This window comes from Nansenia antarctica (genome assembly GCF_963989245.1).
Source record: "Nansenia antarctica genome assembly, chromosome: 11".
Taxonomy (NCBI): Eukaryota; Metazoa; Chordata; class Actinopteri; order Argentiniformes; family Microstomatidae; genus Nansenia; species Nansenia antarctica.
The window spans coordinates 18,016,573-18,031,572 of NC_137681.1; the positions used below are offsets into that span (position 1 = coordinate 18,016,573).

The 15,000-nt window shown below is 44.6% G+C and overlaps 2 protein-coding genes across 2 annotated transcripts in view; one reads left to right on the forward strand and one right to left on the reverse strand.

Moving 5' to 3' along the window:
- Positions 1–1,491, forward strand: part of hs3st3l (heparan sulfate (glucosamine) 3-O-sulfotransferase 3-like) — a gene marked incomplete at both ends in the record, with an annotated part of 9,351 nt that extends 7,860 nt beyond the window's left edge. The window contains 2 exons of the mRNA XM_080542417.1: positions 663–892; positions 1,103–1,491. Of these exons, the coding sequence (XP_080398543.1) occupies positions 663–892; positions 1,103–1,491 (619 nt within the window). The remainder of the gene's footprint in view (positions 1–662; positions 893–1,102) is intronic.
- Positions 1,492–6,961: 5,470 nt separating this feature from the next.
- gsg1l2b (gsg1-like 2b) overlaps positions 6,962–15,000 on the reverse strand; it is a gene marked incomplete at both ends in the record, with an annotated part of 9,888 nt that continues 1,849 nt past the window's right edge. The window contains 4 exons of the mRNA XM_080542043.1: positions 6,962–7,262; positions 7,547–7,658; positions 11,850–12,002; positions 14,767–14,814. Of these exons, the coding sequence (XP_080398169.1) occupies positions 6,962–7,262; positions 7,547–7,658; positions 11,850–12,002; positions 14,767–14,814 (614 nt within the window). The remainder of the gene's footprint in view (positions 7,263–7,546; positions 7,659–11,849; positions 12,003–14,766; positions 14,815–15,000) is intronic.

Genomic DNA, 15,000 nt, shown 5'->3' on the forward strand with positions numbered 1-15,000 from the left:
TCTAAATGAGTCCCATCTGCTTGGCTTTCATGTGGAGGTAGAGGTGAGCGGAGGGGGGGCTGGCATAATGTGTGTGCTCTGTTTATTTAGTGGACGTGTGTGGGCGTGTGTGTGTGTGTGTGTGTGTGTGTGTGTGTGCGTGCGTGCGTGTGTGTGTGTGTGTGTAAGAGCGTGTATGATTGATGTTGCTTGTACATCTGTGCAGCAGTCTCCATTACTGATGGATAGCCCCGAGGCCTACACCTCATCATCTGTTGCCAGTATGATACCATAGCATATCTACAGCACATAGTATGGTGTGAATACAAACCCCTGGTCATAGATTAGTTTTCTTCTTTGTGTTGGTATGTATGATCTCTCTGCACCTCGGCTGATAAACGGCAGAGACCACAGGCATTTGAATCGATCAGTGCTATCTCGTAAATTGAAGGAAAAAAACCTAAACAAATGACCCTCTGTCTCTCTCTCTCACTCTCATGTCTCTCTCTCCCCTCTCTCTTCCCCCTCTCTCTTCCCCCTCTCTCTCTCTCTCTCTCTCTCTCTCTCTCTCATATGTCTCTCTCTCCCCTCTCTCTTCCCCCTCTCTCTTTCTCTCATGTGTCATCCCTCTTTCTTTCTCTCTCGCTCCCATCTCTCTTTCTCTCTTTCTCTCTCATCCTCAGGAGCATGATGCCCAAGGCGCTGGATGGCCAGATCGTCATGGAGAAGACTCCTCGTTACTTTGTCACCGTGGAGACACCTCCGCGGGTCTACTCCATGTCGCGAGACGTGAAGCTGATCGTGGTGGTCAGGGACCCCGTGACCAGGGCCATCTCCGACTACACACAGATCATCTCCAAGACCCCCGACATCCCCGCCTTCGAGACCCTCGCCTTCAAGAACCGAACCACAGGTAATATTCATCATGATAATTATAGAGGATGAATACTTTGTATGTATAGGTATATACAGTATATTCAACATACAAACATACAACATGCCATTTATAGATATAACTAAAGAGGATGTTACCCTAATACACAATGCTACAGTTGGCTGTAACTGATTAGCTATGAAGTTATGAAAAGAAATACCTCATGTGTGTGACTGGTTCTGATCCTAGGTGAGATCGACTCTCTGTGGAGCCCTCTGTGGATCGGCCTGTACGCCCAGCACCTGGAGCGCTGGCTAGCCTGGTTCCCCAGGGCCCAGATCCACCTGGTCAGCGGGGAGAGGCTCATCTCAGACCCGGCGGGAGAACTAGGAAAGGTCCAGGACTTCCTGGGCCTCCAGAGGATCGTGACGGACAAACACTTCTACTTCAACAAGACTAAAGGCTTCCCCTGTCTGAAGAAGCCGGAGGGCAGCAGCAAACCCCACTGTCTGGGGAAGACCAAAGGGCGGACGCACGCCCCGATCGACCCGGACGTGATCCGGAGACTGAGGGACTTCTACAGGCCACACAACCAACGCTTCTATCAGATGGCCGGGCAGGACTTTGGATGGCAATGACCCACTGAGGAGGATGGCAGTTGTGGAACAACTAGTTCCCGGGTTAGAGAGTGTCACACGCACGGAATATGTACAGTATGTGGCTTTGGATAAAAGTGTCTGCGACATGACCGTATTGTGGTGACACAGGCGAGAGAGAACAGTGTCAGCTAATGCAGGGTATTAGACACGCTCATGCAGTATTCAGCGGGTGATGCTTATCCGTATGGTTTGAGTCAGTGTTCTCTCCTGGTCTCACCCATGCCTCCCGCCTCGTACTGAACTAGAGGAAGAGGCTGTGTGTGTGTGGTGCGTGGATACATACTGTAGAACTATGGGTAGTAAGAGGCACTATTTGAGCTTTGGGTGACAGTTTGATACTGTCTGGGTCAGAGGAGGCTGGCGGAGGTAGACATCGGAGGACGGGCTCATTGGAATGCATTGAAAGGAATGAAGAATGGTATCAAACACACGTTCCTACCTTCAGCAGTCTCCCCACTGCGAGGGAAGCAGAATCACTGTTGGAGCTTCGGGGTGACGGTTTGAAAGACTGTCTTGGCACGGCACAATGCAAGAACTTCCTCTGCAGTATCAAATAAATGTTGTATACTGACAGATGTCATAAACCTAGCTGTCATTAATATTTATTTAAGACTCACGTCATCTCATCTCATCTCATGTCATTGTTATGACAGTATTATAGTACCTGCTGTTAGAATCTTCTAGAATAACATTGACTAGCTAACTATATGACTCTATAATGTATCCTCCAGTGGAGGCTGGCTGAGGTAGAAATTGGAGGACAGGCTCATTGTAAATGCATGGAACAGAATGCATTTTATTCGATACCATTCCTTATTCCGTTCCATGCATTACAACGGGCCCGTTCTCTCCGATTTCTACCTCAGCCAGCCTCCACTGGTATCCGTATATGGCCCTGACGAGCTGTAGCTTGGCCCCTGAGTTAGACAGTGTATGCTGGGCTGTCTAGTCCGCAGTATTAGGCCTGAAGTGTTCTGTCGTGTGCTAGGCTTTCTAGTCTGCAATATAGGCCTGCAGCGTTTTGTAGAGAAGAGTTGCAAAATGGTGAAAAACATGAAAACAAAACAGAGATAACTCATCATGCCTCATTTTCCATTCCTGACTTTTCATATTATTATGTTTTACACGTTAGCTACTCGGGTCGCAGTGCTTATGAATTTTAAAGAGTTGTAGGCAATCAATAATAGTATACATATCGAATATCAATTAATCCCCAAGTGTTCCCGGACAACAGGGGATAAATCTTTTATGTAGAAAAGAGCGGAAGTATGAGTGAGTAGCATGCTCGGATTTGACTGAGTGGCTTTGTATTGTTGAATAATGGATGTGGAGAAGTGGGCTCGCTGGGGAGGCTGGCAGAGGTAGAAATCAGAGGACGGGGCTCATTGTAATGCATGGAACGGAATGAGGAATGTTCATTGTGTTAGGAATACCTTATTACAGGGCGCTTAGGTGGCGTAGCGGGTTAAGCGTTGACCATGTAACCGCAGGGTCCCCGGTTCAATTCCGGCCGGGGACATATCCTGCATGTCATCCCTCCTCTCTCTCTCACCCATCCTTCCTGTCTAATCTCTACTGTAACTGTCAATAAAATGAAAAAATATGAGTGGGACTGCCCCACTCAGAAAAAATAACTTCCATGCATTTACAATGAGCCCCGTCCTCTGAATTCAGCCTCTGCCAGCCTCTCCTGGTGGATGAAGAAGAGCTCACATACGGTAGCTAGCCTGCTTTAAATAGTAGGTGGCGGTGAACAGGAAGGCACAGATTTAGAATCAGCTTACCCTCTCCCTGTCCTAACCTTAGCTTATTGGAGAGGGAAAGCAAAACTGGCCTCTGGTCAACGTTTATAAACAACGTCATTCTACCCCCCTGCTCACGGAGGGAGACCAAAACTGGACCATGGAAAATGAAGACAGCAGAAATCAATATATTGGTAGACCTATCAATTTGCTGTTTCCTTTGACAAAATGTCAGAAGTGTTTGGGGGACCTCTATTTGCATGTATTTGCACTAGTTTGAAAGCATAAAACAACAATAAAAATATTTTGAATCAAGCATTTGTCATGGTGTTTTTTACTTATTCAGCTTTGTCTTACAACTTTATCTTTGTCTATAACTGAGGTTTTCTGATTGAATTCAGTATGTTGATATTGGCTCTTGAGACCTGGCAGAGTGCATGCTAAATATAGATGAAACCTTCCCTAACAGGTTGGTCGGTACTATGTGCGTGCCACAGCTTAGCATAGGTCATGTGATATAGAGGCTACCAGCTGTCTCTGCGTTGCTAGCAGCTATGAGATCTGAGTCCTCTCATAAGGCCTAATCTGAGAACAGTGTTTAAACTCAGTTTAAAGTCTGGGGGGGGGGGGGGTCAATGTGGCTGTAAGTGTGAGTGAATGAGTGAGTGAATGAGTGAGTGAGTGTGTGTGTTAGAGAGAGAGACAGAGAAAGAGAGAGAGAGAGACTCAACACTTGCTCATACAATGACCTCAATAGGCAATAAGACCTCTTCTGACAAATGGCTCACCAGTGCCCTCTCCTGGGCAACAGAAGAATTCCACTTGCATTATTAGATTTTTCCTTTGACTGTCTAGCTAGCTGTAAAGAGGCGTTAGTCCAACGTCCTGTCCTGTTGTGGGCACGGAGCTCAATGATGAATGCTGAAACCTGAACCAAAGGGAGAGACAACCAAACAGACCTCATATCATTGACCAGAGGAAACATCATCCAACTGTCAAATAACACAAACACAACAACACAACTACAAATTAATTACTTTTTGGAAGAGTGTGAGCAGAGGCTATGAGAGGTTTAATTTTTTGATTCACAGAGCATGATGATGATGGACAGATGCAAATATATAATCCCTCCTGTTCCTGTGAAGAAGAATAACAAGTGGTGGTTGGAGGTTGGCGGAGGAAGAAATTGGATGACGGGCTCATTGTAATGGATGGGATGGAATGAGGAATGGTATCAAACACACCATGGAATGGGGAATGTGATATCATACATTTGTCTTATGATATTATTCCTCATTCCATTCTATGCATTACAGCCTGGAGCCCCGTCCTCCATTTTCTACTTCCAACAACCTCCACTGGTTCCAGTCCACTGCCCAGTGCTCTGTGCCAGCCTGGTCTAGGCACTAGTCTGCCTCTGCCTCTGCCAAGAGCCATGTTGTCTAACAATAGCATTGGTGAGCACAGAAACTAAATGGCAACTGACTACTGGTAGTGACCTGCTTCTAACAAAGAAATATGTTCAAGAAAGGAATGTAAATCTCCTCCCAATTCTGACTTCTGCCATTATCAGGAAATAACACAGGACCTTAATTAAAATGTATACAACTCTCAAGTTATCAACAATGAATTTGTTTTAGAACACACATGCCAACATTTGGCAATAAATACATGTTGCTTTATTTATTATTTATGTCACTGTTTGCCGTCTCGTTTTTTAATATAAAATGAATCATTGTACATCAACATAATTATACCTATGGTTTAAGTTCATCATTGCAAATTATTGTCCACAAAAAGTTACCAAAATAGCAATCTACACAGATCATATTACTGTAAATAGATAACTGACAAACACACAAATTGATATAACAATCTGTAACGTGGTTCTTATTGGAAGGAATGAAGCATTTGCAGGAAAACATGAAATATCTTTAAAAAGTAACTTAATTCAATTGTTCAAATAAATACATTACTTAAAATTAAATAAACAGATATGTACATAAATACCTATTTATTTTTATATTACATAGAAATTATTAATAAATACCAATACATTAACAAATGTTCAAATGCACTTTAAGTTACATTATAGGTTTTCACTGATTAATCTATAAAAGAAACATCGACATAGTGTTTTGAAATACAATTATGAGATACTGTACTTTTAATTGATTCAGCTTCAAGTCTACAGACGCATTACTGATACAATACTATGTAGTGTACCCATAGCATTTTGCCACAGTTATTGTCAAGTAAAACATTTTATCTGAAATCTTCCAAAGAGGAGTACTCATCAATACAACAGGAGTGTTGGCAGTTTGCACAGATACACAGCTACATACGTATATTCCCTTGTGTCATGTCAGAGAATACAAGAGTAATACCAGTTGCCCATTGTAAGAATATGTATTCCCCTTTATAAAATTGTGGGTGTTCAGCATGCTGTTTGAAGTTGATCAGAGTCTCAGAGCAGGAATCAAAGGCACTCAGCATGGCCTCCGCATCCTCTATCAATCTCTACTTCATCCCTCATCTCTCTTTTTTATTCAATTTCTATTCTATCTACTTCTCATCTTCTATCTCTGATCCTTATATTCCTCTATACATCTCTCTCAGGGGAGGCTGGTGGAGGTAGAAATCGGAGGACGGATCATTGAAATGCATGGAATGGAATGAGAAATGGTATTAAACACATGGTTTTATTTGATTCAATGAACTACAATGAGCCCATCCTCTGATTTCTACCCTCCAATCTGGATCGTCTTCCTCTGTCCATCTTTACATGAGGGAAACTTGGCTTTGGGAATACCATTAGGTGGGATGCAGCTAAGGCTGGTAGAGGTAGTAATTGTAGGGCTCATTGTAATGCATGGAATGGAATGAGGAATGGTATCAAATACATATACATTACAATGAGCCCGTTCTCCGATTTCTACCTCCACCTGCCTCCCCTGGTCGGATGCTTTTTTTTTTAAGTGGTTGGATCTCCTTCAGCATGGAGTCGCTGTTGATGGACTGTGAATGCTATTCGGTTGGTTGGTCAGGTGGCAGTGTATGACAGACATCAGTCATTATTTGTGTGGTTACATTGAGGTATGACAGTCAACTGGGTCTCTGTAACATCAGGCTGCCCAAGAGTGGTTCCACAGTGGGCTGCTACAGGAGGAACATACTGTGTGTGTCTCTTAGCGTTGTGTTCTCAACAGAGAAGGCAAATCAGAAGTTCATATAATACGCTGACACACACACACACACACACACACACACACACACATACGCACCAACACATCCATGCACACACACTCACACACATTCACACAAAACCAAAACCACAACTTCAGCAAAAAATTATAAAAAATACTCAACAAATAAATCCAAGAACAACGTTACAAACCCCCCCCTCCCTCCCTCCTCCCTGCCAAAATCCACACCCTCCCTCCCCAGAAACTCCCAAAACACTGTGATCTGAAAACCCAGATTCTTGTAAGTACTCCTTGTCCCCTCACACACAGAAAGAGCACATGAGCGCCAAGCGGCAGTGGAGGGCAGATGAACACTCAAGCAAACCCAGCTAAGAGGTGGAAGTGTTTTACTAGGGACCGTTGTGGGTGGAGGTGGAGCTCTCGTGGCGGAGGCCACCTCTTCCCACTGGGGTCGAGGTGGAGAGTGGAGAGGAGGGGACAGTGCGAACCAGCCGGGTCCCCTCAGCAGTACTCCTCCCGCTGTGGGTCGGGCAGGTCGTTCAGGTCCAGGAACACCGAGGCGTTGGAGAGCTTGCGTCCGTTACTTGACAGGTCCAGGAGCTCCTCGGCCGTGCTGGGGACGGAGCTGATGTACATGTCCCACACCTGCTCGGGAGAGTCCAGTTCGAGAAGCTTCTGCTTGATCTTCAGGTTCTTCTCGATGTTCCTGCGCTTGTGCTTGAACTCCAGGATGGTCTTAGTGTAGCGGTTGATGGTGGTGACCGAGGACGCCATGCAGGCGGTGAACGAGCTCCACGCCAGACTGGGGACGACGACACACGATTACCATGGGAACCACACAATTAACACCTCTTCCAAGCAGTGAATAGTGACTACAGACTGACTGTCACAAGCAATGGTGGACTCATAGGAATTAATACAATTTAGCAGTGGAGACTGGTGTGAGGTAATATTGGATGGCTGGCTTATTGTAATGCACGGAATGGAATGAGGAACGGTATCCACATAGTATTCACTCATTCCATTCCACGCATTACAATGAGCCTGTCCTGCAATTTCGACCTCCACCAGCCTCCCATGGCTTACATGTAGGACCAGCTGTAGTCCCAGGTCTGAGGCTTCCAGTCCTCCGGGCCGAGGCTGACCGTCAGCTGGAAGGCTGTGGTGTACATCATGTGGGCCACCATCCCTAGAAGACCTGACAGGAAGACATAAATACAGGTAATATAGAGTCAGAAGGAAAGACATTGGAGGTAGATCAACACTGGACACAAGTGTGTGTGTGTGTGTGTGTGTGTGTGTGTGTGTGTGTGCGTGTGTGTGCGTGTGTGTGTGTGTGTGTGTGTGCTTGTGCGTGTGCGTGTGCGTGTGTGTGTGCGAGTGTGTCTGTGTGTTCCAGCCTATAGCTGTCCTGCAGGGCTGGATACAAAATTATGTGAAGTTCCATTGTTTACCACAGGGTGGCAGTGGTATGTCTGCAGTGTCAGTTTCAACAAGTCATAAACAGACATACTCTTGAGCAGACCTGGGCATTGCACGGCCCGCGGGATAATTCTGACCGGCCCGCGAAACATTACACAATATTTTCAGTTGCTCATTTGGCCCCCGGGGAAAAATAATTGCCCACCCCTGCTCTTGAGTCTTAAAAGACTTATCAAATCTACATCGTTTTGATCCACATATGATTCTGAGGCTCAACAACAAGATAGCCCTAAGGTACAAGATCAAGGGGATACATACCGTACTTCACTATGTAGCCTAATCCTTAACAACAGTAACATAACAACAAATCTGACTTAATATCTCCAAAAATGTGTGTGGGTGTGTGTGTGTGTGTGTGCGCTTGTGTGAAAACAAGTGCGTGTGTGCAAGTGTGTGTGTGTGTGTGTGTGTGTGTGTGTGTGTTGCAGCTTAAAAACAAATCACTTACGCCTGACAACATCACTGACACGCACGTGCATGCCCAGACATCCTTATCGACAAACAGCCACCATCCAGACCTTTCCACAGATTTATCTGTCCCCCAAACCGTCCTTCCCGCCGGCACAGACCGGCTGATACAGGGAGGATGACGCCTTCCATGCTCTGACACCATCCATGGTCCTGGAGAGCTACTGTACAGCCAGGGTATGTTGACTTTGGGACCAGCCCAACAGGGGAGACTGGTGGAGGACAGGCTCATTGGAATGCATGGAACGGCAGGGGAATGGGATCAAATAAGTGTATCTGATCCCATTCCTCACTCCATTCCGTGCATTACAATGAGTTCGTCCTCCGATTTCTGCCTCCACCAGCCTCCGCTGCTGTCCAGTGCTACTAATGAAGGTCTCAATGATGATCAGTTGAATGTGGTGTGGTAGTGCTGGGCAGCTAACGGTGACCACCACTGGGCTAGGGGTGTGTGTGTGTGTGTGTGTGTGTGTATGTGTGTGTGTGTGTGTGTGTGTGTGTGTGTGTGTGTGTGTGTGCGTGTGTGTGTGTGTGCGTGTGTATGTGTGGTGTGTGGTGTGTGTGTGTGTGTGTGTGGGTGTGTGTGGTGTGTGGTGTGTGTGTGTGTGTGTGTGGGTGTGTGTGGTGTGTGGTGTGTGTGTGTGTGTGTGTGGGTGTGTGTGGTGTGTGTGTGACCACTGGGCTAGAGAAGTCTGGATTGTGAAGACAGGAAGTGGTAAATTGTACCAGCGTAGGGGCTTAGTAGACCCTAATTTGGGGTCCTGCCTCTGCTCTCGATCCCTCTTCCTTTTCCCTTTTCCTTTTCTTTGGGCTTTAATCTCTCTCTGCCAATCGCTCTCTGCTTGTCTGCGTTTTCAGCCGGTTTAGTTACATGTCAGACTCGTCTGACAGCTGAATGGAGGAATCTCCTCACCCCAGACTTTCATCAGCACCCCCACCCCCCCAAAACCAAAAAAAACAGCCTCTGTGCCAATCCGATTACTCCACTAAGCTCCCAGAAATCCTTGGACTGAAAAAGAGCAGACCAGATTCATCCCAAATAACGTCTCGTCTCAGATCTGTGTCTGTACCCGGCATGCTTGGTCATGTTACACAGTCATGGAACCCTCCAGGGTCGTTAGAAAGGACCGTTCAAATCCCAGCTCCATGCCATGATGTTATGCCATATACTGTAAGAAATAATGCCTGTACAATGTTAAGAATATATCACTAATGTTGTTGGTTTTATATTAATAGTTACTATTGTGAACTATTAGCAACTGATTAGCAACCTGCTCATTTCTAATTGTGCATACCGGTGTGCACATACTGTGCTGGCAACTGTCTTTTGAAAGAAAGACAGCATCATAATGATGGCAAGATCTCTCTCTCCATCTCTCTCTCCCTCTCCCTCTCTCTTTCTCTCTCTCTCTTCTCTCTCTCTCTCTCTCTCTCTCTCTCTCTCTCTCTCTCTCTCTCTCTCTCTCTCTCTCTCATTCTCTTTGTCTTTCTGACCCCAATACAGATAGTGTGTTATGTATCTTAACTTTACAGTACTTATTTTTTTAATACCTCTACTGTGTTGTGTGTGCATATTCAAATACAGTATATAAGCTATTCATGCTTTATGGAAGCTGTATTATGTTTGATTTAATCCCAAAAGCTTTTGGGGGATTTACAAATTTGTACAGGGGGACGCATATGTGCATCCCACAGAACAAATACAGCATTGAAGCTGGGCCGACGTTTTTCCAATCAATGCCCTTGCTTGCAGCCTTGCCTGCATTTATACTACAAATCCTCGCGATTAATCTTTTTTTTTCAAAGCAGTGTTTGATCTGGTTTTAACCAGATCAACAGGTACATTATTGTACTTCTTGGGGCTTAAACTACATACCTTAGCAGATTCCTACATGTTCTATGCCCTTAGCTCATACATGTACTGTACATGTATTTACAGAACAGTGTATTCTCTTACTGCTGAAGGTAAAACATAAAGTAATTATTATAATTCTAAGTCATTATCTTTGATCAATACTAATTACACGATTAGAATTGATCAAAGACCTGAGGTTATGAAAGTTATGTCATCTCCTTCTCTTTCCCTCCCCACCTCCTCTCTCTCCCCCTCCTCTCCTCTCTCTCTCCATCCCTCCTTACCTCCCCCTCCCTCCCTCCCTCCCTCCCTCCTCCCCCGTAATGCACGACTTTAATAAAGTTTGCTCTGGCCTCGAGTATACTCCTCAGGAACTCATTAACATACGATGCTGAGGAAGCTCATAAAATAGTGTGCAGTGTGCACCGTGTTAGCCCTTAATTAAGACTTTTATAGGCTGGATTAGCCTCGTGAGAGGAGACTGGAGGAGACTATTAGTGAGTACAGTGTGTTTTTAAAAGCCACCGTTTCAAAATGAGTGTATGGCTTGAGGTAGTTTGGTACCTTACTCCAGTTATTATGAGACACAAAACAAAAAAAGTGATTTTGTCCGATTTTACTCTACGGGTCTTTGAAATAGAGACACGCTGCTGGTTTGAATGTGGGTGTACACTTTGTGGGTCTGTACACTTTGGCTGCGGTTATCCTCTAGTCCTGGCCGTAACCCGGGTCCCAGGGCCACGTTATGACGCATAACAGGAGGTGAGAGAGAGGCCAGAAACGACGAGCTTCCTTTAGGCTCAATCCATCTAAACGAATTATAGTGTAACGGGTGGGGTTGGAACCAGAGACCTCTCGCATTGGATGACACACACGTATACCGTTATACCAAGAGGTCAACTATTTGACCTCTTGGTATAACGGTATACGTGTGTGTCATCCATGCGAGAGGTCTCTGGTGTGCTGTGACGTCACAGACAGGCCTACGCCCTCACAAAAGCGGGCTTCCTAATCACCTCCGCTGCATTAGCAACCATTCAACCGCTCTCTTCTCTTGGGGTTCTTTCAGACTCCCTGTCAGTGAATGCTGATGACTCATGGTGTATTCACTGGTGGTTACAATTCTCTAGTTTTTTAACCAATGCAGCCAATTTCATGGGGTGGATTTGGGAGAAGGTCACTGTCTGAGAAATACAAGCAGGCTAACGAGCTGAGTGCCAAACGGGCCTTGAAAGCCCTGGATGGGAGAAGGGCAAGAGAACGGGATGTGGATGGAATGAACAACATGGAAGGGGGTCGTGACCTTCACTAATCCAACACAGGGGTCCTCTGGGTTGAACCCCAAGAAGAGGAGCCGCCATTGCAGAAGCAACAGGCTCATGAAGATTCCAGAGAAACAAAACAGAATGTGCAATAAGCAGCAGACGCATGCCCTGCCTGCAACCTCTCAGATAAGCAGAATTCCCTTGGTTATCACACACACATGCACACCACCACGCACGCACACAGGCACGCATGCACGCACGCACGCACACAAACACACACACACACACACAGAATAAGTGAAAGACGTTGTCCTGTTACCTGATAGTACGGTGAATATGGCGGCGAAGGCGTTGAGCTTGAGGCCGTCAATGACATTGCCAAAATGACAGACCTCCAAAGACATGAGGAATCCCCCTGTGGCCAAGAGGAGAATATACAGACACTCTGCCACGATGCACAGCCACAGCACCCCTATGGACAGAAGAAGAGGGTGTGAGAGGTAGAAGGGTGGAGGAATGGTGGGAGAGAGAAAGAGAGAGAGAGAGAAAAAAGGGGATGTGGGGGGAGGAAAGGATACACAAGAAAAGAGAGAAATAGAGAGAGGTACATAGTGGGAGAGAGCGAGAGACTGGGAAGAGAGAGAGGCAAGAGAGAGGGGAAAGAGTGAGAGAGAGAGAGAGAGAGTGAGAGAGAGAGAGGGAGCGAGAGAGAAAGGGAGAGAAAGGGAGGGAGGGGTGTGATTAGAGAAAGATGGACCAGTGACCCATTCACCCATATCATTAACCTTCACTGTCAGTGAGAGTATCCATCTGTCTCCTTAAGAGACATCCAACGCCCCACCTGACCTATCCTCCCTCGGAAGGGCTATCAGGATAGCCGCTCCACCATCACAAGGCGTGAGATGCACTATAGGTTGACAACAACACCATGTATTCACTTGTGAGTTACAGAGTCATTTTGTTGGTTATTCCAACGGTAGTTGTTTTCGTACAAGGCCTACTGTATGTCATGTAAAGGATGTCTAAAATAACCATAGAATTTTCGAAACGCCTATTCCCAAAAAGTACCCGATGAATAATGGATTCAATGTACAGTATATCCTGCAGCGAAAGAGAAGTGGTTCTTTTTGTACGTGTTCTTTTTTGTTATAACCAAAATCTTAAATAGGACTTTAGAGATGAATCTAAAATGTGTTCATTTAAATGTCATGGTAGGATTAAAGAGATTATGGGAAAGATGAAGGTAGAGTAGTTTACATTTTGTATACTTTCTTTCTTTCTTTCTTTCTTTCTTTCTTTCTTTCTCTGAATGATAGTGTCTCTTTGACCCTTAATTTCCTCCCCAGTGTAGTCAACATTCTTCATCCAAATTCATGGATGAATACAACGGTGAATCTACGGATAAAATCGTATCATACCCAACCAACCATAATCCCTTTTTGACACTGCTGCATAGGGACATATAGTGACAGCAGAAATTTCCGTGGGTCACAATTGGATATTAATCACATCAAGTGACAATAGAGTTATACAATCAACACTGGGTGTCCTTTCTTTCAATGAAACAAAAGATCTCATCCATTTCAGGTGTGCATGTCTACTCCCGCCTCGTCTTGTCAAGGGGTCATTGAACAGCTTATTTCATGTGAAGTATGAGTCAGACATGGAGGGGTGGACATGGAGGAGATGGACCCATATGAGGGAGGGGGAGATATACGCTCCTCTATTGATCTACTCTACTCAGATGAGACTCAATATGGAGCACAAAGCTGCTTGATTTGAAGGACTGCAGGCATAGGGATTGAGTGCGACATGATAAATTTTGCTGAAGCGGGTCCATAAGGGTTTTTAGAGTCCTCTGTGGAAAAAAGCTCAACATGGAACCCGAAATGGTTCTCTGTGGAACCCAAAAGTATTATCAAAGGGTTCCCCTACATAACAGCGACAACATTGAAGAACCCTTTTTTGGTTGGAAGTTGGAACTAGACCTTTCTTTTCTGAGAGTGTACCTTTAGAGCACAGTACATCAATTCCCAGACCACAGCCTTTAGAAAAGGCATGCAACCAGTTTAACATTGAATTATACACTTAAGTCTTGTATCTTGTTAGTACGCCATGCACTGACTGAAGGCCAGCGCGTTCCTTTATGGCATTTACATTCATTGTACGTCCAGCAGCCTCCACTGCATTGCAGGTTACCCATTTCAAACATTTATCTTGTACAGCCACATACATAATACATATAGATCTATATTATGTATGTGGCTGTACAAGACAAGCTGTATCATGTATGGGGGAAACAATGCAGTGGAGGTGGAAATCGGAGGTCAGGCTCATTCTAATGTATGGAATGGGATGAGCAAAGGTCTCAAACACACGTCATTCCATTCCATGCATTGCAAAACGTCCAGCTAAGCTAGACAGATTTGGTGGCACCAGCCATATGATTTAAATGTGTGAGCATGCCTGGTGGACGTCCTGAATAAATCGTACCTCGACTGTCATTAATTCCTTCGCTATTGTAATGTACATAGTATAGGCCAACTGGCCTCTCCCACCTATGGTCTATTGTTTGGAGGTTATTTAAGGAAGATAGAGACCGTTCATTATTTGAGTTTCTAGGGGTAGCCGATGGGCACCGGTCTCCTGTGTTGTCCTTGACACACATAGCATTAGATAGACTAGGTAGGGTTAAACTTCCGTTTGTTTACTACAGTTTATTTATTTGATGTTCCTTTGAAACTGTTAAATCGTTGATACTCTATTCTCATTCTTCCATGTGCATTAATGTGATTTTGTGTATAAGATAAAAGGTTGTGACCAGGTTATCCCATTAATGATGTCTAATGTTCACATGCATCAACATGTTAACAACACGTAAACTCCTGGCGATTCTTTGTAACTTGAGAGCATGGTAATAGCATATTCTTATGGAATATAGGATCTGATATGATCGAGTGTCTGTCACAAAAAGGATGAGCAAATCATTATGAATCATTATTCGACTAACCATAACATACATTTTGGAGTCAGATATAACGTAGTGTTCACTTATTTTAGTTGGTCATGTGTATCATGCCATAACTGTCTGAACTTGTACAAGCGAATACATGTGTTTGATTCTTAATCCGTCCAGTCCTGTCTGTATCCTTCAGTGTTTTATCCCAATTCTTCAATTTGCTGCAGGAAAAGAGAGGAAGACATGGTGTTAATAAGTCGCATGTTACTGTACCTACCTCTTTCATTTGAAGGAGCGACATTCAAGAAACTTCTGCAGTTTTCGCCTGAAATACAGAGAACACAATCAAGATGCAGCATTCATATTATCGTGACGTTAGAATTATAAGGTTCTATCTCCATTTTTGGTCAAAATTGAGTTTTTTACATAATCTGATCCATTAGGTGTTTATTAATGCCTGTGTGGTGTTATTTTAAAAAATGTTGACATTTTTTAGTTAGTAATTAATAAA